The sequence below is a fragment of the Belonocnema kinseyi genome, chromosome 8 (assembly GCF_010883055.1).
Source record: "Belonocnema kinseyi isolate 2016_QV_RU_SX_M_011 chromosome 8, B_treatae_v1, whole genome shotgun sequence".
NCBI classification, from domain to species: domain Eukaryota; kingdom Metazoa; phylum Arthropoda; class Insecta; order Hymenoptera; family Cynipidae; genus Belonocnema; species Belonocnema kinseyi.
The window spans coordinates 12286097-12312419 of NC_046664.1; the positions used below are offsets into that span (position 1 = coordinate 12286097).

Genomic DNA, 26323 nt, shown 5'->3' on the forward strand with positions numbered 1-26323 from the left:
TTCAACTATTTCTTTTTAAATTGTTTTTTTTTTTTAAATAAAAATTGATCTGTTTTAAGAGAAATTTCATCTTTTTTTGAAAAAAAATCAAAAACTATTTGGTAGAGAATTCAACTACTTTGCTAAAATTCATACTTTTTGGCTGAAAAAAATTCGTCTTTTTGAATTAAAAATTCAATTTTTTTCGTAGAAACTTATTTTTTGTTTAAAACTTCATGTTTTGATCGTGAAAAGTCAACTGGAATCTTTTTAGATAAAAATGAAACTATTTGGTAGAGAATTCAATAATTTGGTTAAAAAGTAATTTTTTTTCGTCAAAAATTCGTCTTTTTGGATTAAAAATGCAATTTTTTTCGTAGAAACTTATTTTTTGTTTAAAACTTCATGTTTTGATCGTGAAAAGTCAACTGGAATCTTTTTAGATAAAAATGAAACTATTTGGTAGAGAATTCAATAATTTGGTTAAAAAGTAATTTTTTTCGTCAAAAATTCGTCTTTTTGGATTAAAAATTCAATTTTTTTCGTAGAAACTTATTTCTTCTTTAAAAATTCAGATTTATATAGTAAAAAGTCAACTGAATTTTTTAAACCGAAAATTCAGATACTTTTTTTTCAAATCTATCTTTTTAATTTAAAATTCCATCAGTTTTAGTAAAAATATAATTCTTTTTTATCAAACTGCAACTTTTTGGTTAAAAATTATTATTCTTTGCTTAAGTCTTATGTTTTTAGTTGAAAATTTATCTATTTAGTCAAAAAGCCTTTTTTTTTGTTTAAAATTAATTTTTTAAATAAAAACATTGCTTTAAATTTTTTTAAGATTGATCTTTTTTATTTGAAAAATCTTCTTTTTTTGGTCAGAAAATAATTTTCTTGGTTTGAAATTTCATGTTTTAGGGTAAAAATGAATCAGTATAGTAACAAATTAATTTTTTGCTCAAAAATTGTTTGCAAAGAAAATTTGTCTTTTTGTTTCTAAAATTCTTTTTTTTTATGTGTATTAATTTCATCTTTTTGTAAACTATTTCGTAGAAAATTTACTTTTTTTGTAACTTAAATATTTTAGTGTTGAAAAGAGAAATAAAATCTTTTCTGGATGATAATTCAACTTTTTAATTTTTTAATTTTTTTTTTATTATTGAAAATTCATCTGCTTTAAGAGAAATTTCATCTTTTCTGGATAAAAATGCAACTATTTCGTTAAAAATTAAACCATTTTCTGAAAAAGTTATACTTTTTGGTTGAAAATTCTACTGTTTTCTTCAAATTTAACTGTTTTTGTACAAATTTCATTTTTTTACAATAAAAATGCAACTATTTGGTAGAGAATTCAATTATTTTGCTAAAATTAATTCTTTTTAGTTAAAAAATTTATCTTTTTGGCTTCAAAATTCAATTTTCTTTGTAGAAAATTATTTTTTGTAAAAGAATTTCATATTTTGATCTTGAAAAGTCAACCGGAAACTTTGTTAACTGAAAATTTGAATATTTTTTGAAATTTGTTTTTTCTAAATAAAAATTCATCTTTTTTTAAGATTGATCTTTTTTATTTGAAAAATCTCCTTTTTTGGTAAGAAGGTAATTTTCTTTATATGAAATTTTATTTTTGTTGAGGAAAAATGAATCAGTTTCGTAAAAAGTTAATTTTTTGCTCAAAAATTGTTCACGGAAAATATTCGTCTTATTTGTTGAAAAATCGTTTTTTTGTTTCTAAAATTCATTTTTTTTTATATGTTTTTATGTTAAAAATTTAATTTTTTGGTTGAATATTCCAATATTTTGTTGAAAATTGAACTATTTCGTTGAAAATTTACTTTTTGTTTAATTTTAATATTTTAGTGTTCAAAAGAGGACTGAAATATTTTCTGGATGAAAAATCAATTTTGTTTGTTTTGAAAATTGCTTTTTTTTAATTCAAAAGAGAAATTTTATCTTCCTTAAATGAAAATGCAACAAAATTGGACAATTACGTAGAAAATTTACTTGTTGTTTAACTTTAAGAAAAATCAACTTTTTTAAAAAATCGTGTTTTTTTTTAATTAAAATAATCTTTTTGGATAAAAATGCAACTATCTCATAGATAATTCAACAATTTTGTTAAAAAGTGATCCTTTTTGGTAGAAAAAAATTCGTCTTTTTGGATTAAAAATTCAATTTTTTCGTAGAAAATTATTTCTTATTTCAAAATTCATATTTTGATAGTAAAAAGTCAACTGAAATTTTTTTAACCGAAAATTCAATTATTTTTTTTCAAATTTATCCTTTTAATTTAAAAAATCGTCTGTTTTAGTAAAAAATTATTATTTATTTAAAAATGCAAGTTTTTGGTTAAAAAGTCTTCTTCTTTCCTTGAGTATTTAACAATTATTTTAAAAAGATTTGGTTGAATCACTTTTTTAAGAAATCATTTTATTCTTGAAGATTTAAATTTTTAGTTGAAAATTCATCTCTTTTGTTGAAAGTTGAACTATTTTGTGGAAAATTTAACTGTTTAATCTAAAACACTTTTTTTTTTGAAAAATTTCCTTTTTATGGTAAGAAAATAATTTTCTTGATTTAAAATTTCACGTTTCTTGGATAAAATAAATTAGTTTCGTAAAAAAAATTAATTTTTTGCTGAAAAATTGTTTATGGAGAAAACTCGTCTTATTTAGTGAAAAATCGCCTTTTTGTTATCTTTCTTGGATAAAAATGCAACTTTTTAGTTGAAAAACAAATTTTTTTAAATTAAAAATCATATGCTTTAAGAGAAATTAAATTTTTTTCTATAAAAATTCAACTATTTAGTAGATGATTTAACAATTTTGTTAAAAAGTCATTCTTTTAAGTTAAAAAATCGTCTTTTTGGATTGAAAATTCAATTATTTTTTTGAAAAATGATCTTTTTGATCTAAAAATTCACCGGCTTTAGTAGAAATTTCATACAATTTAATGAAAATGCAACTTTTTGGTTAAAAATTCTTCTTTTTTACTTGAGTATTCAACTTTTTTACCTTTAAAAAATTTGGTTAAATCTCTTTATTAAGAAATTATTTTTTTTCTCGAATATTTATATTTTTTGTTAAAAATTAATCTCATTGGCTGAAAATTCAAATATTTTGTTGAAGAATTTTCGTTTTAATTAATAATTTAGCTACTTTGGTAAAAGTTAAATTACATTCTTAAAAATTAATTTTTTTATTGAGGTCTTATGTCTTTAGTTGAAAATTTAATTGTTGAGTCAAAAAGCATTTTTGTCGTTAAAATGATTGTTTTAACTGAAAATGTAACTTCTTTTTATGTATTTATTTTATCTTTTTTCTTGAAATAAAAACTATAACACTGTTTTGTTTGGAATTTATTTTTTTTAGGTTGAGAATTTAATTATTATGTTAAAATTTTAATTTTTTAGTTGAATATTCCACTATTTTGTTGAAAAATGAACTGTTTCGTAGAAAATTTACTTTTTATTTAATTTTAATATTTTAGTGTCTAAGAGAGGACTAAAATAAGAGGACTGAAATATTTTCCGATGAAAAACCAACTTTTTTTTTTGAAAATTGCTTTTTTTTAATTGAAAAGAGAAATTTTATCTTCCTTAAATGAAAATGCAACAAAATTGGACAATTTCGTAGAAAATTTACTTTTTGTTTAACTTTAAGAAAAATCAACTTGTTTTGAAAATTGTGTTTTTTTTTTAATTAAAATAATCTTTTTGGATAAAAATCAAACTATTTGATAGAGAATTCAACAATTTTGTTAAAAAGTGATCCTTTTTGGTAGAAAAAAAATCGTCTTTTTGGATTAAAAATTCAATTTTTTCGTAGAAAATTATTTCTTATTTGAAAATTCATATTTTGGTAGTAAAAATCAACTGAATTTTTTTTTAATAGAAAATCGAATCATTATTTTTTATAAACATGCAACTTTTTGGAAAAACCTTTTTTTGGTTTCAAATTAATTTTTTAATTGAAAATGTAACTTTATCAATTCTTTTAAGATTGATTTTTTTTTCAAAAATTCTCCTTTTTTGGTAAAAAGATAATTATCTTGACAAGAAATTTCATTTTTTTCGGGTAAAAATAAATCAGTTTCGTCCAAAATTAATTTCTTCTGAAAGATTCGTCTTATTTGTTGAAAAATCGTCTCTTTGTTTCGAAAATTCTTTTTCTTTTTTGTATAAATTAAATCTTTTCTAAATTAAATATAAACCGTGACACTTTTTTCTTGAAAATTCGAGTATTTTGTTAAAAAGTAATCTTTTACAGTAGAAAATTCCTTTTTTTTTTAAATAAATAAATTTGAAATTTTTAAATTTAAAACTGAAAAACTGTTTTTTTTTCCGTGCATAAAAGATTTTCTGTTTAAAATATTTAGGAATAATTACCGATGATGATAATCAGAATGACGGTAGCAATCACGCCGATGATGATCATCATTTTCAGATTTTTCCACCAATAATGTCTCTTCAATTTTCCGGCCTGTTGCTCAAACTGACTGGCGCCGATTTGAAGAGCATCCGCTCGGTTGTTAAGTTCCGAAAGTTTTTGATCCCTTTCTAAAACTTTGTCGACGTTTACTTTCATTATTCCAACGACTTCGTCAACTTTTGCCTGTGTTTGCTGCAATTTCCTCCCCGGTGCATTTTGACCATTTTTCGAATTACCCAAATCTCCGTCGCCGGAATAGCCGCCACCATCCATCTTGATTCTGAAATTAAATTCCACCGGTTTCACATTTTCCGTCGAATTTTTTCGAATGAGTAAAAAATTCTGAGATAGAATCTCAAAAAACTGTGAAATGGGGTGATTTTTTCAAAAAAAAAATGTGATTTTCAACAAAAGAATTTATTTTCAATAAAATGGTTAATTAATTTTATGTGCGAAAATTCAAATTTTACGCAAAACAGTTACATCCTCAACAGAAAGTGATTAATTTTCGAAAAACAAATATCTGAATTTTCCACAAAAAAGTTATTTATAACCAGATATTTAAAATTTGAAGACAAAAAAGAAGAATTTTCTACAAAACAGGTGAAGTTTTAATCCAAGAATATAAATTTTGATCGTAAAAATTCACTTTCTGCCAAATAGTTGAATTTTTAATAAAATACCTAAATTCTTAAGCCAAAAATATTATTGTTCAAAAAACAAATTATTTTTCAATCAAACATTGGGATTTTGGATAAAACAGTTGATTTCTCAACAGAAAGACATTAATTTTCAAAAAACAAAAAAAAGATTTTCACAAAAAAGTAAATTTTCTACTAAACCACTAATTTTCAAAAACAAAAAATGTAAGTTTTCAACAAAAAAGTTCATTTGAATTTTTGTCCAAAATAGTTGAATCCTCAACAGAAACAGATTCCTTTTCAAAAACCAAAAATATAAATTTTCAGAAAAAAGTTAATTTTTAATCAAATAATTGAATTTTTAATGAAGTAATTGATTTCATAAACCAAAAATATGAAAGTTAAAAAAAATTAAGTTTAAATCAAAAAATAAAATTTTCCACCGAATAGTTGAATTTTCAACAGAACAGATTAATTTTCAAGAAACAAAAATATCGGTTTTCAAAAAAAAGTTTATTTTCAAACAAACAGTTGATTTTTCAACCAAATAGATTAAATTTAAAGCAAAAAGGATGAATTTTCTACCAAATAATTGACTTTTTAACCCAAGAATAAAGATTTTCATCTAAAAAGACAATTTTCAACAAATAGTTTAATTTTTAATAAAATGATTGAATTCCTAACCGAAAAATATAAAAGTTCAACAAATAAATTACTTTTATGTGAAAATTTTTTAATTTTCGCAAACCAGTTACATCCTCAACAGAAAGAGATTAATTTTCGAAAAACAAATATATGAATTTCCCACAAAAAAGTCAATTTTCAACTAAATATTTAAATTTTACACAAAATAATTGAATCCTCAACAGAAAAAGAATAATTTTCGAAACACTAAAATGTGAGTTTTCAACAAAAAAGATCATTTATATCCAGATATTTTAAATTTAAAGCTAAAAAAGAAGAATTTTCTACAAAAAAGTTAACTTTTTAATCCAAAAAAATAAATTAAAAAAGTTAATTTTCAATAAAAAAGTTCAATTTTTATAAAATAGTTCAACTCTTAACCCAAAAATATAAAAGAAGAATCCTCGACAAAAAATGATTAATTTTCGAAAACCAAAAATATGAATTTTCAATAAAGAAGTTAATTTTCCAATAAATAATTTTATTTTAAATAAATTAATTAAAATATTAAACCGAAAATATGAAAGTTAAAAAAAGAAATTAATTTTAGAACAAAAATTTTAATTTTCTGTGAAATAGCTGAATCCTCGACAGAAGCGGATGAAATTTCGAAAAACAAAAATATGAATTTTTAACAAAACAGTTAATTTTCAACCAAAAAGTTCAGTTTTCAACCAAACAGTTCAAATTTAAGGGCAAAAAATCAATTTTCTACAAAACAGTTGATTTTTTAAACAAAGAATACAAATATCCAACAAAAAAATTAATTTTCAATCAAATAGCTGGATTTTTAATAAAATAATTGAACTCTTATCCCAAAAATATTAAAGTTAAAAAAAATAATTTTCAACCAAACATTTAAATTTTCCAAAAAATAATTGAATCCTACACAGAAACAGATGAAATTTCGAAAAACAAAAATGTGATTTGCAACAAAATAGTTAATTTTCAATACAATGGTTGAATTATTAATAAAAAAATTTTAATTCTTTACCCAAAAATATGGCAGTTCAACAAACAAATTAATTTTTTTTTTAATTTTTTAATTTGTTGTAAAATATTTAAATCCTCAACAGAAGCAGATGATAATCTGAAAAAGATGAATTTTCTACAAAACAGTTGACTTTTTAACCCAAAAATATAAATTTTCAACAAAAAAGTTAATTTTTAATCAAATAGATGAATTTTTAATAAAATAGGTAAATTCTCAACCGAAAAATATGGAAGTTCAACAGAAAAAGAATAATTTTAAACCAAACATTTGAATTTTGCACAAAATAGTGGAATTTTCTACCTGAATAAATTAATTATAGCAAAGCGCAAGTTTGATTTTTAAACAAAAAGTTAATTTTCCACTAACTACTTTAAATTTGAAGCCCAAAAGACAACTTTTTTACAAAACAGTTAATTTCTCAAGCCGAAAATATAAAGTTTTGACAAAAAAGTTAATTTCCGATAAAATAGTTGAATTTTTAATAAAATAGTTGAATTCACGACCAAAAAAATATTAATATCCAAAAATATGAATTTAACAAAAAAGTTAAATTTCATAAAATTATATGAAATTTTCTCCACAAAAAAAATGAATTTTTATTCCGAAATTGAATTTTCAAGAATCTAATTTAAATAAGTTCTTAACCAAACATTTGAATTTTTTTTAAATAGTTAAATCCTTAACAGAAGCAGATTAATTTTCAAAAAAGGTTAATTTTTAATAAAAAAGTTTATTCTTAACCAAACAAGTTTTCAACAAAATATTTGAATCTTCAACACAAACAGATTAATTTTCGAAAAGAAGAAAGAGACTTTTCATTAAAAAAGTTAATTTTCAACCAAACTTTTTAATTTCTCAGAAAATAATTGAATGCTCAAGAGCAACAGATTAATTTTCCAAAAACAAAATTGTGCACTTAAAGCCAAAAAGATGAATTTTCTAAAAAAAAAATTTTAATTCTACAAAACGGTTGAATTTTTCCAACAAAAATATAAATTTTCAATAAAAAAGTAAATTTTCAATCAAATAGTTGAATTTTTAATAAAGTCATTGAATTCTTAACCCAAAAATATGAAAGTTAAAAAAAATGTTTAAACCAAAAATTTTAATTTTCCGCCAAATAGTTGAATTCTCAACAGAACGGATTAATTTTCAAGAAACAAAAATATCAATTTTTAACAAAAAAGTTCATTTTTAATCATATAATTCAATTTTTAATGAAGTACAATTGATTTGATAACCCAAAAATATGAATGTTTCACAAAAAAATTAAGTTTAAACCAAATATTTAAATTTTCCACCAACTATTTAAATTCTCAACAGAACAGATTAATTTTTAAGAAACAAAAATATCAATTTTTAACCAAACAATTAATTTTCAAAAGCCGCCTTCCATTTTGATTCTGAAATTCAATTCAACCTGTTTTAAATTTTCCGTCGGGATTTCGAATAAGTAAAAAATTACAAGATACGATCTCAAAAACGGGGGAAAAGGGTGATTTTTCACGAAAATCAGGAGATAAATTCTTTTAAATAATATTAATGGAGGCACCATTTTAAATTCAATATTAAATGCTTTAAATTCCTGAGATTTAAAGTCAAAATATAATGTACTTATCTCGCGCTTCGCGCCCGATGATTGTGAATTCTCTTTTGTTAAAACTCCTTTAACTTTCACGAACACATTCTTATCACCTATCTCATGCTTCGCACTTGGTTACGTTGTATTTAAACAAAACTATTTTTATTGTATTATTTTTATCATTAAAAAAATGCGCATTCTATTAAAATATAAATTATTATTAAACATTTTAATGCAACTTTTGTCGTTTTTCCATAAATTTAGTTTCTTTATATTCAATGTTGATATAATTTAGGCGCAAAATGTTGTTAAATAAAATTTTATTGTATGTTATGTCCTTTTTCCAAAAAGTTTTTTTTTCACTTTTAATATATTTTTAAAACCACAGTTTATAATAAAATTATAGATATTTTGTTGTTAAAGAACTTTTGCTATTCAACTTTTTCGTCTCTTGTGCCGTTTTCAAGATGAAAAAAAAACGATTTTTCTAGAAAACTATTGAATTTTTTATGAAGAAAGTTTATTTTTAACTAAGAAAATCAAAATGTATAGTTTTAGTTGAAAATTCGACTACTTGGGTAAAAGTAAAAGTACAATGTTAAAAATTAATTTTTTTATTGGCATCTTATGTCTTTAGTTGAAAATTTATCTGTTTTGTCAAAAAGCCATTTTTTTTTTTGGTTTAAAATTCATTTTTTTTTAACTAAAAAAGTAACTTTTTCAATTTTTTAAAATTGATCTTTTTTTATTTAAAAAAATTTCCTTTTTTTTGGTAAGAAAATAATTTTCTTGGTCTGAAATTTCATGTTTGTCAGGTAAAAATGAATCTGTTTCAAAAAAAAATGTTTGCTGTGAAACTGTTTTCAGAGAAAATTCGTCTTATTTGTTGGAAAATCGTCTTTTTGTTTCTAAAATTCATCATTTTTTATTGAAATATAAAATATGATACTGTTTTGTTTGGAATTTATCATTTTAAGTTGAAAATTCAAATATTATATTAAAAATTCAATTATTTTGTTGAAAATGAAAGCATTTTGTTAAAAAGTTATATTTTCTGGTTAAAAATTGGATAATTTCGTAGAAAATGTACTTTTTGTTTAACTTTAAGAATTTCATGTTAAAAAGAGAACTGAAATATTTTCTGGATGAGAAATTCACTTTTTTTTTAAATTATGTTTTTTTTTTAAATTAAAAATTCACCTGCTTAAGAAAAATTTAATCTTTTTGGATAAAAATGGAACAGTTTGGTAGAGAATTTAACAATCAAGACTTTAAATTTTCAACAAAAAAATTAATTTTTAACGAAACCGTTGAATTTTAAAAATAAAAAACAGTTATTTTTTTAGAAAACTGATGATTAAAAAAAAAAGTTCAGTTTCAACAACGAAAGATAAGTTTTCTACCAAAAAACATGAATATTCAGTCACAAAAAGATGAAAACTCAACAAAAATGATAAAAGTCGATACTTCAACCAAAAAAGATTTTATTTCTAAATTAAAAACATTTTAATTTTAAAAAGAGGCCAAATCTCAACCAAGAAGATTAATTTTCAATAAACGACGAATTTTCAATAATAAATTGATTTTTGATAAAACAGTTGATTTTTAAAGCCAACAAAGAATTAATCTTGAATCTAAAAAAAGTCAAATCTTCAATAAAAAAAACGGAATCGCAACAAAAAATATAATAGCTGATATTTTAATGAAAAACGATTTTATTTTAAATCAAAAACAAATTAATTTAAAAAAAAAGAAGCTAAATCTCAACCAAGAAAATTTATTTTCTATCAAAAAGACGAATTTTCAGTAAAAAAAAAATAATTTTTGACGAAACATTTGAATTTTCAAGATGAAAAAAAAACGAATTTTTTAGAAAACTGTTGAATTTTGAATAAAGAAAATTTATTTTCAATTAAGAAAGATCACTTTTCTCCCCAAAAAAATGAATCTTCAATGCAAACGAGATGGAATCGCAACGTAAAATATATTTTTTTTCTGGGAAACTGATCTTTTAGTTCAAAATTCACTTATTTTATAGAAAACTCGTCTTTTTCGGGGTCAAAATTTAATTATGTTGGTAGAAAAGCCACTTTTGGAGTCATAAATACTAGTTTTTTTGTCAAAAATTCGTATTTTGTCTGTGTTTTCTGGAAACTTCATTTTCTTCTGATTTAACAAAATAGTTAAAATTTTTACATTAGATGAATTTTAAACCAAACACATTAAATGTCTGTCAAAAAATGTACATTTTCCCTAAACAATAAAATAGTTAAATTTTTAGTTAAAAATTTATTTTAAATAAAAAAACTAATTCTTAATCAAAAAAATGAATTTTCAACCAAAATTTTGATTTTTTAAAGAATTTTTTAATCAACGAAATGATTTTTCGAACAAAAAAGTGAATTAGACAGAAAGAAAATTAATATAACTAAATAGTTAATTTTTGAACTAAAGAAAATAAATGTTAAACGAAATATGAAATAGTTAAGTTTTTGGTAAAAAAAAATTCATTTCGAACCAAAAATCGAATTGTTAACAAAATTCTTAAATGAAAAAGTGATTCATGAGAAATTTGTAGATCTTTTTGGGGTTCATAATTTGATCGCAAAATGGAATTTTTTATTTTTCGTAATTTTTTTTTTTATATAAATATCAGAATTTTTTATTTTCCACAGAAATTCAAAAAGTTGATACGATAATCTTGTGGCGTTAAAAATGGAAGGTTTTTCTTGCTATAAGTTTTTTTCTTAATGTACGTTGTTTGCCCTAAAATGATCAGTTTCGTTTATTTATTTATTTTTTATTTTGAAAAAGAAGCGGAATCTCAGCCATGAAGATTAATTTTCAATCAAAAAGTCAAAAAATATAAAAGTTGATACTTCAAACAGAAAAGATTGTAATCCAAAATCATAAACACTTCAATTTTCAACAAAAAAAGGCAAATTAATATTCTATAAAAAACACGAATTCTGAACCAAAAACAAAATTTTTTTTCGACCAAACAGTTGAATTTTCTTGCCAAAAAAAAATCTTAAATCCAAAAAAGATGGATAAGGAACGAAAAATATAATAGTTAATGTTCGAACAAAAAGTTTTTAATTCTAAATAAAAAAAAATTTCATTTTCAAACAAGAAGCTAAATCTCAATCGAGAAAATAATTTTCTATGAAAAAGAAAAAATTTCAACAAGAAAAAAATATTAATTTTTGAAGAACCAGTTGAATTTTCAAAATAAAAAATTCATTTTCTCGAAAACTGTTGAATTTTGAACAAAAAAGTTCATTTTCAACAAAGAGAGATAAGTTTTCTATAAAAAAAAGATGAGTCCTTAATAAAAAAAAAATTGAATCGCAACGAAAAACAAACTAGTTGATATGTTAACGAAATTCATGTATTTTCTTGAAAATCTAACTATTTATTTACAAACGTAATTAATTTGTTAAAAATTGAACAATTTTAATAAAAATGCATCGATTTATGATTAAAATTTAACTATTTCACTAGAAATTAGTTTTTTTGTTGTTGGGACTTAAGTTTTTCAACTGTAGATTTAGAAATTTGAGTTTTTTTTTGTCGAAAATTTGTTAATTATTTAAACTTTTAAAAATAAATAAATAAAAAGTCATGGTTTTATGGTTAAAATTTAAATTTAGCAACTTGATTTCTAAAAACTTAGCTTGTTTAGCTTTAATTTTAGCAATTTGAGATAAAATTGATTTTTTTATCTCAAATTCGTATTTTTTGTTAAAAAATTAATATTCTTGGTTGCGAATTTATGTGTTTGTTTGGAAATTCAATAATTTTATCAAAAAGTAATTCTTTTTTGGTTCCAATTTAACTCTTTTGCTGAAAATTCTTTTCAAGATGAAAATCTAACTATTTTGCTTCAAGATTTAACAATTTTAAAACCAAAATTCATTTTTTGTTGTGGAAAATTAAAGAATTTTAATGAAAAGTCATCGTTTTATGGTTAAAATTTAACCGTAAATTAAATATTTTTATTTTCGATTTTAAATTGGCCTTTTTGGTCAAAAATATATTCATCTATTTGAATAAAAATTGATTTTTTTTGTCAAAAATTCGTCTCTTCTGTTCAAAAATTAATATTCTTGGTTGAGAATTTATGTATTTGGTTGCAAATTCAATAATTTTACTAAAAAATAATCTTTTTTTTGGCTATAATTTAACTGTTTTCCTGAAAATTCTTTTTGGGTTGAAAATTCAACTATTTTAGTTAGAGATTTAACAATCTAAAAACATGTTTAAAAAATGAAAATTCGCAAATTTCATTTGCATTGGTTGATGATTTAAAAAAATTTGAAACAAATAAAAATTCATTTCTTTTCTTGAAAATTCAATCATTTTAATAAAAAGTCATGGTTTTATGGTAAAAATTTAATTGTAAATTTAACAATTTCATTTTTGATTTAAAATTGATCTTTTTTGCAAAAAAACTATGAATCTATTTAGTTACAAATTTTATTATTTTCTTGAAAATCAAACCATTTTAATATAAAAAGTCATCTTTTTATGGTAAAAATTGAACTAGTTCACTAGAATTTTTTTTTAGTTGTTGAAAACTTATCTTTTTTAACTGTAAATTAAAATTTTTTTATAATTCAAAATTGATTTTCTGTCGAAAATTCGTATTTTCTTTTAAAAAATTAATATCATTGGTAGAAAAATAATGCATTTGGTTGAAAATTCAACTATTTAGTTGAAAATATAATTTCCTTGTTGAAAATTGAGCAATTTTAATAAAAATTTATCGATTTATGGTCAAAGTAGAACTATTTTACTAGAAATTAGCTTTTTTTGTTGTTAAAACTTCACTTTTGTAACTGCAAAATTAACTATTTCAATTTCGATTTAAAATTCAAAACAGAAAATTTGTATTTTTGGCTGTAAATTCAATAATTTTATTAAAAAGTCATCCTTTTTTGGTTATAACAAATTTATTAATCTATTTAGTTGCCAATTTTATTATTTTCTTGAAAATTAAACAAATTTCATATCAAAAGTCATCGTTTTATGGTTAAAATTGAACTATTTTACTAGAAATTAGTTTTTTTTTTATTGAAACTCAACTTTTTTAACTTCAATTTTAGCAATTGGATTAAAAATTGATTTTTTGTCGCAAATTCATCTTTTTTGTTCGAAAATTAATATTTTTGGTTGAGAATTTATATATTTGGTTGGAAATTCAATAATTTTACTGAAAACTCATCTTTTTAGGCTATAATTTAACTGTTTTCCTGAAAATTCTTTTTGGATTTCATTTCAATTTCATTTTTTTCTTGAAAATTCTGTAATTTTAATAAAAAGTTATCGTTTTATGGTTAAAATTCAACTGCAAATTTAAACATTTTATTTCTGATTTAAAATTGATCTTTTTCCAAATCTTAAACCCAAAAAAGTAAAATCTTCAATCCAAAAAAATTGAATCACAACGAAAAATATAATAGTTGATATTTCAACGAAAAATTATTTTAATTCTAAATAAACAAAAAACTTACATTTTCAACAAAGAAGTTAAATCTCAACCAAGAAATTTATTTTCTATCGAAAAGACGAACTTTCAACAACAAAAAATCATTTTTAACGAAACATTTGAATTTTAAAGATAAAAAATTTTTATTTTTTTTTTAGAAAACTGTTGGATTTTAAACAAAAAAGTTCATTTTCAACAAAGAAAGATGAGTTTTTAACCAAAAAAAGATGACTCTTCAATAAAAAATAAAAAAATGAAATCGGAACGAAAAATAAACAAGTTGATATTTCAACGAAAAACGATTCTTGGTAGATAATTGATGTATTTTGTTTAAAAATTGAAAAATTTTAATAAAAATTCATCGTTTTGTGGTTAAATTGAACTATTTCACTAGAAATTATTTTTTTAGACTTAACTTTTATAACTGTAAATTTAAAAGTTTAATTGAAAATTGTTTTTCTTTTGTCGAAAATTTGTCTCATTTTTAAAAAATAAATCTTCTTGGTAGAAAATTATATATTTGCTTGGAAATTCAATAATTTTATTAAAAAGTCGTCTTTTTTATTTTATTTTCAACCAAAAAAGAATTTTCAGGAAAAAAGTTCAATTATAATCTAGAAAAGACGACTTTTTAATAAAATTATTGAATTTCCAAGCACATACATCAATTTTCTAACAAGAAAGAGACGATTTTTCGAAAAACAATTCAATTTTTGAACAAATTTCTTAATATTAAGTTAAAAAAGTTAAGTTTCAGCAACAAAAAGACTAATTTCTAGTAAAATAGTGCAACTTTAACCCTAAAACGATCAATTTTTATTAAAATTGTTCAATTTTTAACAAAGTAATTAAATTTGTAACTAAATAGTTGAATTTTCAACAAAATACATGATTTTTTCACCATGAAGATTAATTTTCTAACAAAACAAAACGAATTTTCGACAAAAAAGATCAATTTTAAATCAGGAATGAAATTCTTAAATTTACATTTAAATTTTAGCCATAAAACGATGAATTTTTGTTTAAATTGTTTAATTTTCTAACAAAATACATAAATTATCAACGTTTTTGGCTGAAATATCAACTTTGTTTATTTTTCGTTGTGATTTCATTTAGAAAAAAATTTTATTGAAGATTCATCTTTTTTTTTGTAGAAAACATATCTTTCTTTGTTAAAAATGAAAATTTTTTTCTAAAAATTCAACAGTTTTCAAAAAAAAAATTAATTTTTTTATCTTGAAAATTCAACTGTTTTGTCAGGAATTAATTTTTTTGCTGAAAATTCGTCTTTTTGATAGAAAATTAATTTCTTTGTTGAGATTTAGCTTCTTTTGGAAAATGAAAGTTTTTTTATTTGGAATTAAAATCGTTTTTCGTTGAAATATCAACTTTATTTATTTTTCGTTGCGATTTCATTTTTTTAAATTTTTAATGAAGATTCATTTTTTTTTCTTGTAGAAAACATATCTTTCTTTGTTAAAAATGAAAATTTTTTGCTAAAAATTCAACAGTTTTCAAAAAAAAAAAATAATTTTTTTATCTTGAAAATTCAACTGTTTTGTCAGGAATTAATTTTTTTACTGAAAATTCGTCTTTTTGATAGAAAATTAATTTCTTGGTTGAGATTTAGCTTCTTTTGGAAAATGAAAGTTTTTTTTATTTAGAATTAAAATCGTTTTTCGTTGAAATATCAACTATTATATTTTTCGTTGCGATTCCATATTTTTTCTTATTAAATATTTTACCTTTTTGGATTTAGGATTTCGAAAAAGATGAATTTTAAAACAGAAATGAAATTGTTAAATTTAGAATGAAATTTTAACCATAAAATCATGACTTTTTATTAAAATTATTGAATTTTCAAACCAAAAAAAAATGAAATGTTCGAAATTTTATTTTTTAAATATGTTTTTAGAGTGTTAAATCTCTAACTAGAATAGTTGAATTTTCAACCCAAAAAGCATTTTCTAGAAAACAGTTAAATTATAGCCTAAAAAAGATCATTTTTCAATTAAATTATTGAATTTCCAGCCAAATACATAAATTCTCAAACAAGAATAATAATTTTAAAACAAAAAATATAAAATTAAAGTTAAAAAGTTAAGTTTCAACAACAAAAACCAATTTCTAGTAAAATAGTTCGATTTTAACCATAAAAAGATGACTTATTATATTAAAGTTGTTTAATTTTCAACAAAATCATAAAATTTGTAACTAAATAGATAAACAGATTTTCCACAAAAAATATCAGTTTTAAATCGAAAATAAAATTGCTAAATTTTAACCATCAAACGATGACTTTTCATTAAAATTGTTGAGTTTTCAACAAAAAGAATAAGTTTTTATTTTTAATATGTTTTTAAATTTTTTAATTTTGAAGCAAAATAATTATATTGTCGACCAGAAAAGAATTTTCAGCAAAAAAGTTAAATTATAAACAAAAAAGAATGACTTTTTAATTAAATTATTGAATTTTTAACCAAATATATGAATTTTAAATCGAAATTGAAATTTTTAAATTTGCAGTTACAAAAGTTAAGTTTCAACTACAGAAAAAACTCATTTATAGTAAAATAGTTCAAATTAAACCATAAATCGATAACTTTTTATTAAAATTGTTCAATTTTCAACAAAAAAATTATATTTTGGTTAGAGACTGAAGAATCTAAAAACACGTTTAAAAAATAAAAATTCATATATTTCATTTATTTCGTTTGATTATTTAACAATTTAAAAAAATTATGAAAAATCATATTTTTTATTGAAACTTCAACAATTTTAATAAAAACTAATGCTTATATGGTTAAAAATTAAATGTAAATTGAAAAAAAAATTCTGAATTAAAATTGATCTTTGTTGTCGAAAATTCCTATTTTTTGTCAGAAAATTAATCTTCTTGGTAGAAAATTGATGCATGTGCTTGGAAATTCAATAATTTTATAAAAAATTATATTTTTTTAGGTTATAATTGAACTATTATCCTGAAAATTCTTTGTGGGTGAAAAATTCAACTATTTTCGTTTGAGATTTAACGATCAAAAAACTTGTTTAAGAAATAAAAATTTCTATATTTTATTCGATTCAGTTGATTATTTAACAATTTAAAAAAAAATAATGAAAAATCATATTTTTTTATTGAAAGTTCGACAATTTTAATAAAAATTAATGCTTTTATGGTTAAAATTTAAATGTAAATTTAAGAATTTCATTTCTCATTAATCTCCTTGTCAGAAAAATCATGTATTTTTTTGAAAATTCAACTATTTAGTTACAAATTTAATTATTTTGTTAAAAATTAAACAATTTTAATAAAAATTGATCGTTTTATGGTTAAAATTGAACTATTTTACTAGAAATTAGTTTTTTGTTGCTGAAACTTAAATTTTTGTAACTGTAAATTTAACAATTTCATTTTTAATTAAAAATTGATTTGTTTTTTGTTTCGACAATTCGTCTTTTTTGTGGAAAAATTAATCTTTTTGATAAAAAAAATCATGTATTCGTTGAAAATGTAACTAGTTAGTTACAAATTTCATTATTTTGTTATAAATCGAACGATTTTAATAAAAAATTCATCGTTTTATAGTTCAAATTGAACTATTTTACTAGAAAATAGTCTTTTTGTTGCTGAAACTTACCTTTTTTAATTTTAAATTTAGAAATTTGATTAAAAATTAATTTTTTTAAATGCAAAATTCGTCTGTTTTTTGTTAGAAAATTGATGCATGTGCTTGGAAATTCAATATTTTTATTAAAAAATTATCTTTTTTAGGTTATAATTGAACAATTTTCATGAAAATTCTTTGTAGGTTGAAAATTCAACTATTTTCGTTTGAGATTTAACGATCAAAAAACATGTTTAATAAATAAAAATTTCTATATTTTATTCGATTCAGTTGATTATTCAACAATTTAAAAAAAAAATAATGAAAAATCATATTTTTTTATTGAAAGTTCGACAATTTTAATAAAAATTAATGCTTTTATGGTTAAAATTTAAATGTAAATTTAAGAATTTCATTTCTGATTAATCTTCTTGGTCGAAAAATTAATGTATTTTTTTTGAAAATTCAACTATTTAGTTATAAATTTAATTATTTTGTTAAAAATTAAACAATTTTAATAAAAATTGATCGTTTTATGGTTAAAATTGAACTAATGTACCAGAAATTAGTTTTTTTGTTGCTGAAACTTAAATTTTTGTAACTGTAAATTTAACAATTTAATTTTTACTTAAAAATTGATTTTTTTGGGTCAAAAATTCATCTTTTTTTGGTGAAAAATTAATCTTCTTGGTAGAAAAATAATGTATTTGTTGAAAAATCAACTATTTAGTTACAAATTTAATTATTTTGTTATAAATTGAACAATTTTCATGAAAAAATTCATCATTTTATAGTTCAAATTGAACTATTTTACTATAAAATAGTCTTTTTGTTATTGAAACTTAAATTTTTTAACCTTAATTTTAGAAATTTGATGTCAAATTAATTTTTTTTCGAAAAATCGTCTTTTTTTGTTAGAAAATAAATCTTCTTGGTAGAAAATTGATGTATTTGTATGGAAACTCAATAATTTTATTAAAAAGTCATCTTTTTTAGGTTAGAATTGAACTGTTTTCCAAAAAATTCCTTTGAAGTTTAAAATTCAACTATTTTAGTTGGACACTGAAAAATCAAAAAACATGATTAGAAAATAAAAATTCATTAATATCATTTCTTTGGTAGAAAATTCAATAATTTTATTAGTCATCTTTTTTGGTTATAATTGAAATATTTTGCTGAAAGTTCCTTTTGTGTTGAAAATTCAACAATTTTGATAACAGATTTAACAATTTAAAAACATAAATAAAAAATACATATTTTTTGTTGAAAATTTAACAATTTTAATGAAAAGACGAAGTTTTATAGTTCAAATTTAACTGTAAATTTTCCAAATTCATTTTTTATTTAAAATTTATCTTTTTGTCAAAAAGTCTTCTTTTGTAGTAGAAAATTAATAATGAAAAGTAATCGTTTTATGGTTAAATTTGAACTATTTTATTAAAAATAAATTTTTTTGTACTTAAAACTGAACTTTTGTAACTGCAAACTTAACAATTTCGATTTAAAATTCGAAATATAAAATTCATTTATTTGGTTAAATATTAAATAATTGTATTAAAGTCATACTTTTTTAGTTATAATTTAACTCTTTTTGCTACAAACTCTTTTCTGGTTGAAAATCCAACTATTTTTCTTCAAAATTTAACAATTTAAAAACATAAATAAAAAAAAATTATATTTTTTTCTGTAGGAAACTCGTCTTTTTTGATAGAAAATTAATCTGTTTCGGTTCAGGATACAAATATTTGGTTTAAAATTTATATTTTTTGGTTGATAAAACATAATTTTCGTCGAAAAATCTTCTCTTTTATTCCAAAAATTTACTTAATCTTCGGAAAATTAGATGTTTAAATTGAAAAATGATCAGTAAAAATATTTTTAGATTGAAATATCAACCCTTAAATTTTTCTTTAACAATATTTTTGTTTCAAAATTTAACTATTCGGTTTGAAATTGTTTTTTTGTTAAAGTTTTGATTTAGTACATATCGAATTTTATCAAAATATTTTCGAATTTTCTCAAGAATCTTCAAAAAATATTTACATAACCTTAGAAAAATAAAGATTTATTCGAAGCCAATAGATATTTGCATAGAATTCCTGAGTACGTGACAGCTAATTTTAATGAGTCTTGACACTTCACACAAGAATTTCTCAAGAATTAAAAGTACACGCCCATAACCTCAAAAAAGAGAAATTCCATAAAAACTATACAAACAGCTAAAAACCCCGAAGTTATTAATTAACAAAACACTAATAAATAATTGCTTTTTAACATACTAAATGAATTTTACACTATTTTTCGTCGTTATCAGCGACCGGATATAAATTATTTTGACAGTTCGTAAGATTCAACCTGTGGCATTTCACATCTTGACTTTTTCATTTCCCCATTTTCCTACTTACTTTCAAACACTTTTAAGGGTACTTACGAAGAATTTAATTTTTATGGGAATATATGAGGGACACCGCCTTTCTCCTATTCCAGTTATTTTTTTTATTAATTAGACGTTTCAGCGCTGACGAAGGCACTAATCGAAGACAAGTCGGAAATAACGGAAGTGATTAAAATATGGCAACACTGTCAAGGTGTATGACGTCATCTAAAAAAACTTAGGTCCTTGGTGTCCAGTTTTTGTTTTGAAGTAAGAACTATTTGTTATAATTAAAATTGTAATGATATCAAAAAGTGATTCCATTTACAAAATTCTTTTTGAGTTTTTATCCCGAAATGTGAAAAAGAAAAAAGTTTTGGCTTTTGGCAACCATAAAAAGATATTATACACTGCCTTATCGATAAGGAGATAAGGTAGGAATCTATAGATACGTGGCTGCAACCCGCCGTACGCAAAAAATATCGAGGAACACCGCAGAACAGGAGTAAAATTTTTTTTACAAATTATTTTGTTTTAGTAAAACATTCATATAATTTAAATAAATTTCATCTTATTTGTTTTTAATTTTAATTTTATGACTTGAAATAAAAATATTGTTTATTTATATCATCAACTATCATAGTCATCATTAAAAATTCATGTTTTTTGGTAGACGATTCTTTATTTTAGTTGAGAATTCATCTCTTTGATTGAAAATTAAACTGTATTGTTAAAAATTCCATTTCTCAGTAAAATTTTGTTTTAATTAGATTTTAAATTTTCAAGAATTGCATTTTTGTTCTAAAATTTATCTTTTTTTACTTATGTGTTGAACTCTTTATTGACCAATTTTTGTGTGTATATTTTTCATTTTAATGGAAAATTCATCTCTATGGTTGAAAATAGACTTTTTTGACATAAGATTCTTTCATTTAGTTAAAAAATCATCTCTTTAGTTGAAAATAGAACTACTCAATTGAACTTTTTTTATTAAACATTGTTTATTTTAGTTTAAAATAATCTCCTTAGATGAAAATTGAACTATTTGGTTAAAAAATGATTTTTTGTTGTAGAATATTCTTCATTCTAGTTGAAAATTTATCTCTTTGTGAAAAATTAATTAATTTAGTTGATAATTATTACAAATTATTATAATAATTATAATTATTATTAATTAAAAAAAATAACTAAATAAAAGAATTTTTAACAATTATAATTGTTAAAAATTTATTTATTTATTTAAATGTTTTTCAATTTAAATTTTAAGTACTGCACTTTTGGTTGAAAATTTATCATTTTTTGTTGAAATTTGAACTCTTTGTTGGAAAATTGATTTTTCTTACAAACATTTCTCATTTTAGTTAAAAAAATTAAACTATTTGGTTGAAATTTTTTTATTGAACATTGATCATTTTAGTTTAAAAAATCATCTCCTTAGCTGAAAATGGAACTGTTGCGTTAAAAATTTATTCTTTGTTGCAGAATATTCTTTCTTCTAGTTGAAAATTTATCTCTTCGTGAAAAATTAATTCATTTGATTGAAAATTGTTGAAAATTTGTTTCTATAGTTGAATTTTTTAAAATTATATTCTAAGCACTACATTTTTTGTTGAAAATGTATCTTTTTGTTGAAATTTAAACTCTTTGTTGGAAAATTGATTTTTTTTCTTAAAGGTTTTTCATTTTAGTGGGAAATTCTTCTCTAGGGTTGAAATTTTTTTCTTTTGGTTGGAGATTCTTCATTTTAATTTTGTTTTAAACCTCTTTTTAGTAGAAAATTAAACTACATATATTATTAAAAATTCAGTATTTTGGTTGAAGATTGTTAATTTTAGTATCAAATTGATCTTTTTAGTTGGCAATTAAAATATTTGGTTAAAAATTGATTTTTTTGTTGTTGATGATTAATTTCTGGTTGAAGATTCATCTTTTTTGCTTGAAACTTCAACAACTTGGTTCAAAATTGAACTGCTTTGTGTCAAATGGAATTTTTTGCTGAAAATTGATTTTTATTCAACATTCTTCATTGTAGTTGGAAATTTATTTTTTTAGTTGAAAGTTGAAATATTTTGTTGAAAATTTATCATTTTTACTTTAGTTAAAAATTCATCTTTTTGGTTGAAAATTAAACTACACTGAGAAAAAAGATTACTTCATTAAAATAAATGTATTACTGAACTTCTTTGGTCTAAAGAAATTTTGCTTATAACAAAAGTGAGTTTTTTATTTTAAAAAATTATTTCTTGAAATAAGAGAAATTTTCTGCGATCAAAACAATATTAGTCAAAACTAATGTTCTTTTTACATGAAATTTTAAGTATTCTATTTTTGAATGAAAATTTATCTTTTGGATGAAACTTAAACTCTTTGTTGGTAAATTGATTTTATTTTTTTTTTAGTGGCAAATTCATATCTGTGGTTGAAAATTGTCTTTTTCGGCTAAAGATTCTTCATTTTACCTTAAAAAAATCATCTCTTTAGTTGAAAATTTGACTATTTGGTTGAATTTTTTAAATTTAACATTCTTTATTTTAGTTTAAAAAAATCATCTCTTTAGCTGAAAATTGAACTATTTGGTTAAAAACTGATTTTTATTGTAAAACATTCTTCATTCTAGTTAAAAATTTACCTCTTTGGTGAAAAATTAATTAACTGGGTTGAAAATGGTTGATAATTCGTTTCTTCAGTTAGATTTTTTAAAATTAAATTTTAAATACTGCGTTTTTACTTGAAAATGTATCTTTTTGTTGAAATTTGAACTCGTTTGTTTGCACAATGGATTTTTTTTGTTCGAGATTTTTCATTTTAAAGGAAAATTCATCTCTACAGTTAAAATGGATTTTTGTTGTTGAAGATTCTTCATTTTAGTTCAAAAATTATCTCGTTAGTTCAAAATTGAACTATTTTTTTTTTTTTTTTTTTTAATGAACATTCTTCATTTTAGTTAAAAAAATCATCTCTTTAGCTAGAAATTGAATTATTCGGTTAAAAATGGATTTTTTGTTCTACAATATTCTTCATTCGGATTGAAAATTTATCTCTTTGTGAAAAATTAATTATTTTGGTTGAAAATTGTTGAAAATTCGTTTCTTTAGTTACAATTTTTTTAAATTAAATGGATTTTTTTGTTTAAGATTTTTCAGTTTAAAGGAAAATTCATCTCTATGGCTGAAAATGGATTCTTTTTATTAAAGATTCTTTATTTTAGTTAAAAAATCATCTCTCCAGTTGAAGGTTGAACTAGTTGGTTAAAATTTGGTTGTTTAAACATTGTTTATTTCAATTAAAAAATCATCTCCTAAGCTAAAAATGAAACTATTTGACTGAATATTGTTGAAAATTCGTTTCTTTAGTCAACATTTTTTAAAACGAAATTTTAAGTAATGCATTTTTTTGCAAAATTATCTTTTTTGTTGAAATTTGAACTCTGTTGGAAAATTGCTTTTTTCGTTGTTCAAGATTTTTAATTTAAATGGAAATTTCTTCTCTAAGGTTCAATATTTTTAGTTTTAAAAAATCTCTTTAATTGAAAATAGAACTATTTGGTTGCAAATTGATTTTTTTGGTTAAGGCACCTTCATTTTAGTTACAAAATTATCCCTTTATTTGAAAATTGAAGTCTTTATTTTTTAAAAAATTATTTTTTTAAATGTCTGGTTGAAAAATAATATTTGTTTGCTTGAAAATTCAACAACTTGGCTGAAAAATTAACTACTTGGTTAAAAATTGTAATAGCTTGGTTGAAATCTGAATCGTTTGTAGCATTTTTTGCTTTATTCTGTTAAATAATTCTGTTTATTTAAAAATTCAGCTCTTTTGTTGTAAATCAAACAATTTTGTTGTAAATCTATTTTTCTAGTTAACAATTTTTAAAATGAAATTTAAGTATTGCATTTTTGCTTTAAAATACATACGAAATGTACCAAATGTTCCACTCATGTTTAAATATTAAATGAAATTTATAAATAAAAGCAACAATATAAATATACAAATATTAGAGAAACTCTGGATTATATTTTGTTTAAAAAAGGATTCTTCCCCCCATTTCCCACAAACTTTCAATCTTAAATTTCTTAATTTTTTTAATATTGAACTTTATCTCATAAAGCAAAAAAGCTCTACAAAAAGTTTCTCCCACAACTTCGCTGAAAAGTCGTCCTTTAATCTTCAGTTCACCCACGGTAATAGGAACAATTTTTAGTACAAAGTAAAAATTTTTATTGACAATTTAATTATTTATTTGTTGAAAGCTTTTGTAAGCTTAATTTTAAGCTTAAATTAAATTTTAGGTTTTTACAGGCAATGAAAAATAATTCAAATGATAAAAAAAATCCTTTTCTTTTGGAGAATTTTACAAAATTTTGGCAATCATATCACTCCGATTAAAATATATTTAGGGCTTTTAGAAGTCTGGAAGAAATTAAAAAATATTTTATATATTTTCAGTAATATCTTAAAGTTTTTAAATATTTTTATTTCTTTAAAACTTCCAGAACTACTAAATATATTTATTTTTCACATGGCCTTTCAAATAAACTTTTCAAAATTCTTAACTATTACATATTTTGTTGAAAACTCACCTACTTGTTAAAAAGTTAAACAACTTTTGTTAAAATGAGTGGTTTTATACATAAATTTCACTATAGTTTGGTTGAGGATTTTACTATTTTGTAAAAAAATTTCTTTATTTTTTGATTTAAGATCAATATTTTGACTCAAAATTGATTTACTTAATTTTTATGGAATAATAACATTTTTTAGTTAAGAATTCAAATATTTTGTTAAAAATTCATGTTATATGTTTAAAATTGGACTTGTTTTGGTTGAAACTTAATCTTCTTAGTTGAAAATTAATTTTTTTGGTCAAGAATTAACTTTTTTAACCGACAATTTAACTATTCCAGTTTTTGTAGAAATTTGATATTTTTTAGTTGAATATTTAACTTTTTAATTCTTCCTTTTTAGGTTAAATTCAACTGTTATTATTGTAAAATTAAAATATTTTTTTAATCAAACGTCAATGATTATTTTTTTCCATTAAGAATTGATCTTTATTGGTTAAAAATTCAACTATTTTGTTGAAATTCTTTTTTTTTTTTGAAAATTAACTTTTCAAACTAAAAAGTTACCAATTCCAGTTTTAGTAAAGAATTGATCTTTTTTCGTTAAAAAAGTGTCTTTTTGGTTTAAAAATGCATCTCTTTTTGTCGAAATTTTTTCTTTTTTGATCGAAAATGTAACCGTATAATAAAAATTAATCGGTGTGCGTTGAGAATTTCTCTATTTTTTTTTTTACAAATTGTTCTTTTTTCTGAAAATTCATTTTTTCAACTAAATTTTAAAAAATTGTAAAAACTTTTTGGTTTAAAAAGTTAATTTTCAACAAGAAAAAAAATTTCAGAAAATTAATACTTTTCGTTAAATATGCATTTCCTTAGTTGAAAAAGGAACTATTTGTTGAAAAATTCGTTTTTGTTGAAAATCAACTTTTTTAACTAAAAATTTAAGTACTTCAGTTTTGGCGAAAAATTAATCTTTTTTGTTTAAAAATTATTTTTTTTTTGTTTAAAAATTATTTTCTTGTGGTTTCGAGTTCAGCTTTTTTGGTTAAAAATGCAACTGTTTGACTAAAATTAGTTATCGGTTTTGGTAGACGACTGTATTATTTTGGTAAAACCTTGTTCTTTTTATGATTAAAAATTAATTTTTTAAACTGAAAATTAAATTGTTCAATTGAAAAATATTTTTTTTTTTAGTTGAAAATTTCACTATTTGGTAGAGAAAAAATGTGATATTTTGTTAAAAATTTGCCTTTTCTAGTTGAAATTTTTGTTTTGTTTAAGGATTTATTTTATTAATTAGAAAATATTGAAAAGTTGCACTAGTTTATCAAAAGTTAATTTTTTGGGTTCAAGATTCATAATTTTTGTCAAACATTCATCTCTGTAGTTACAAATTTAAATATTTGATTGAAAATTGGTTCTTTTTTTGTTTTTAAATCAGCTGTTATTAGACTTTTTTGTTGGAAATTTACCTTTTTGGTTCTAAAATTATAATTTTAATTAATTTTTTTAGCTGAAAATTTAACTTTTTGATTTTTGGTGAGTGAATAATATTTTTTAGTAAAAAATTTAACTATTTGGTTGAAATTTGAACAACTTCGTCAAAAGTTTAAGTTTTTTGCTTGAAAACGTATCTTTAAAAAAAATGCAGACCCTTTGATTGAAAATTAATTTTTTCAACTGTTCCAGGCTTAGTCTAAATTCATCTTTTTTTTTTATTAAAAATGTATCTTTTTCATTAAAATTAGTCGGTTTTGGTTGAGGATTTTACTATTTTGTTGAAAATTTGTTCTTTTTTGATTGAATTCAACAGTTATCGATCTTAAATAAAAATATTTTTTTGTTTAAAACATTAACCACGACATTTTTTGATAAATTTTTTTTATAAATCTTTTGACTAAAGGCCATGTGAGGGTAAACTAAAAAAAAAATTTCACATTTTTTTCAAGACAACTCATGTTCACATGAAACGCGATATTGA

At 21.2% G+C, this 26323-nt stretch overlaps 1 protein-coding gene across 2 annotated transcripts in view; it reads right to left on the reverse strand.

Annotated features, from left to right (window-relative positions):
* LOC117178798 (synaptobrevin) overlaps positions 1-26323 on the reverse strand; it is a 33490-nt gene that overhangs the window by 6083 nt on the left and 1084 nt on the right. The window contains exons 1-2 of one of the 2 annotated variants that reach the window (XM_033370276.1): positions 19838-20094; positions 4367-4689 (exon numbers count right to left, since the gene is read on the reverse strand). In XM_033370276.1, the coding sequence (XP_033226167.1) occupies positions 4367-4682 (316 nt within the window). In that variant the 5' untranslated portion in view covers positions 4683-4689; positions 19838-20094. Of the gene's footprint in view, positions 1-4366; positions 4690-19837; positions 20095-26323 lie in introns of those variants that run through there. The other variant, XM_033370277.1, reaches the window with a different exon arrangement.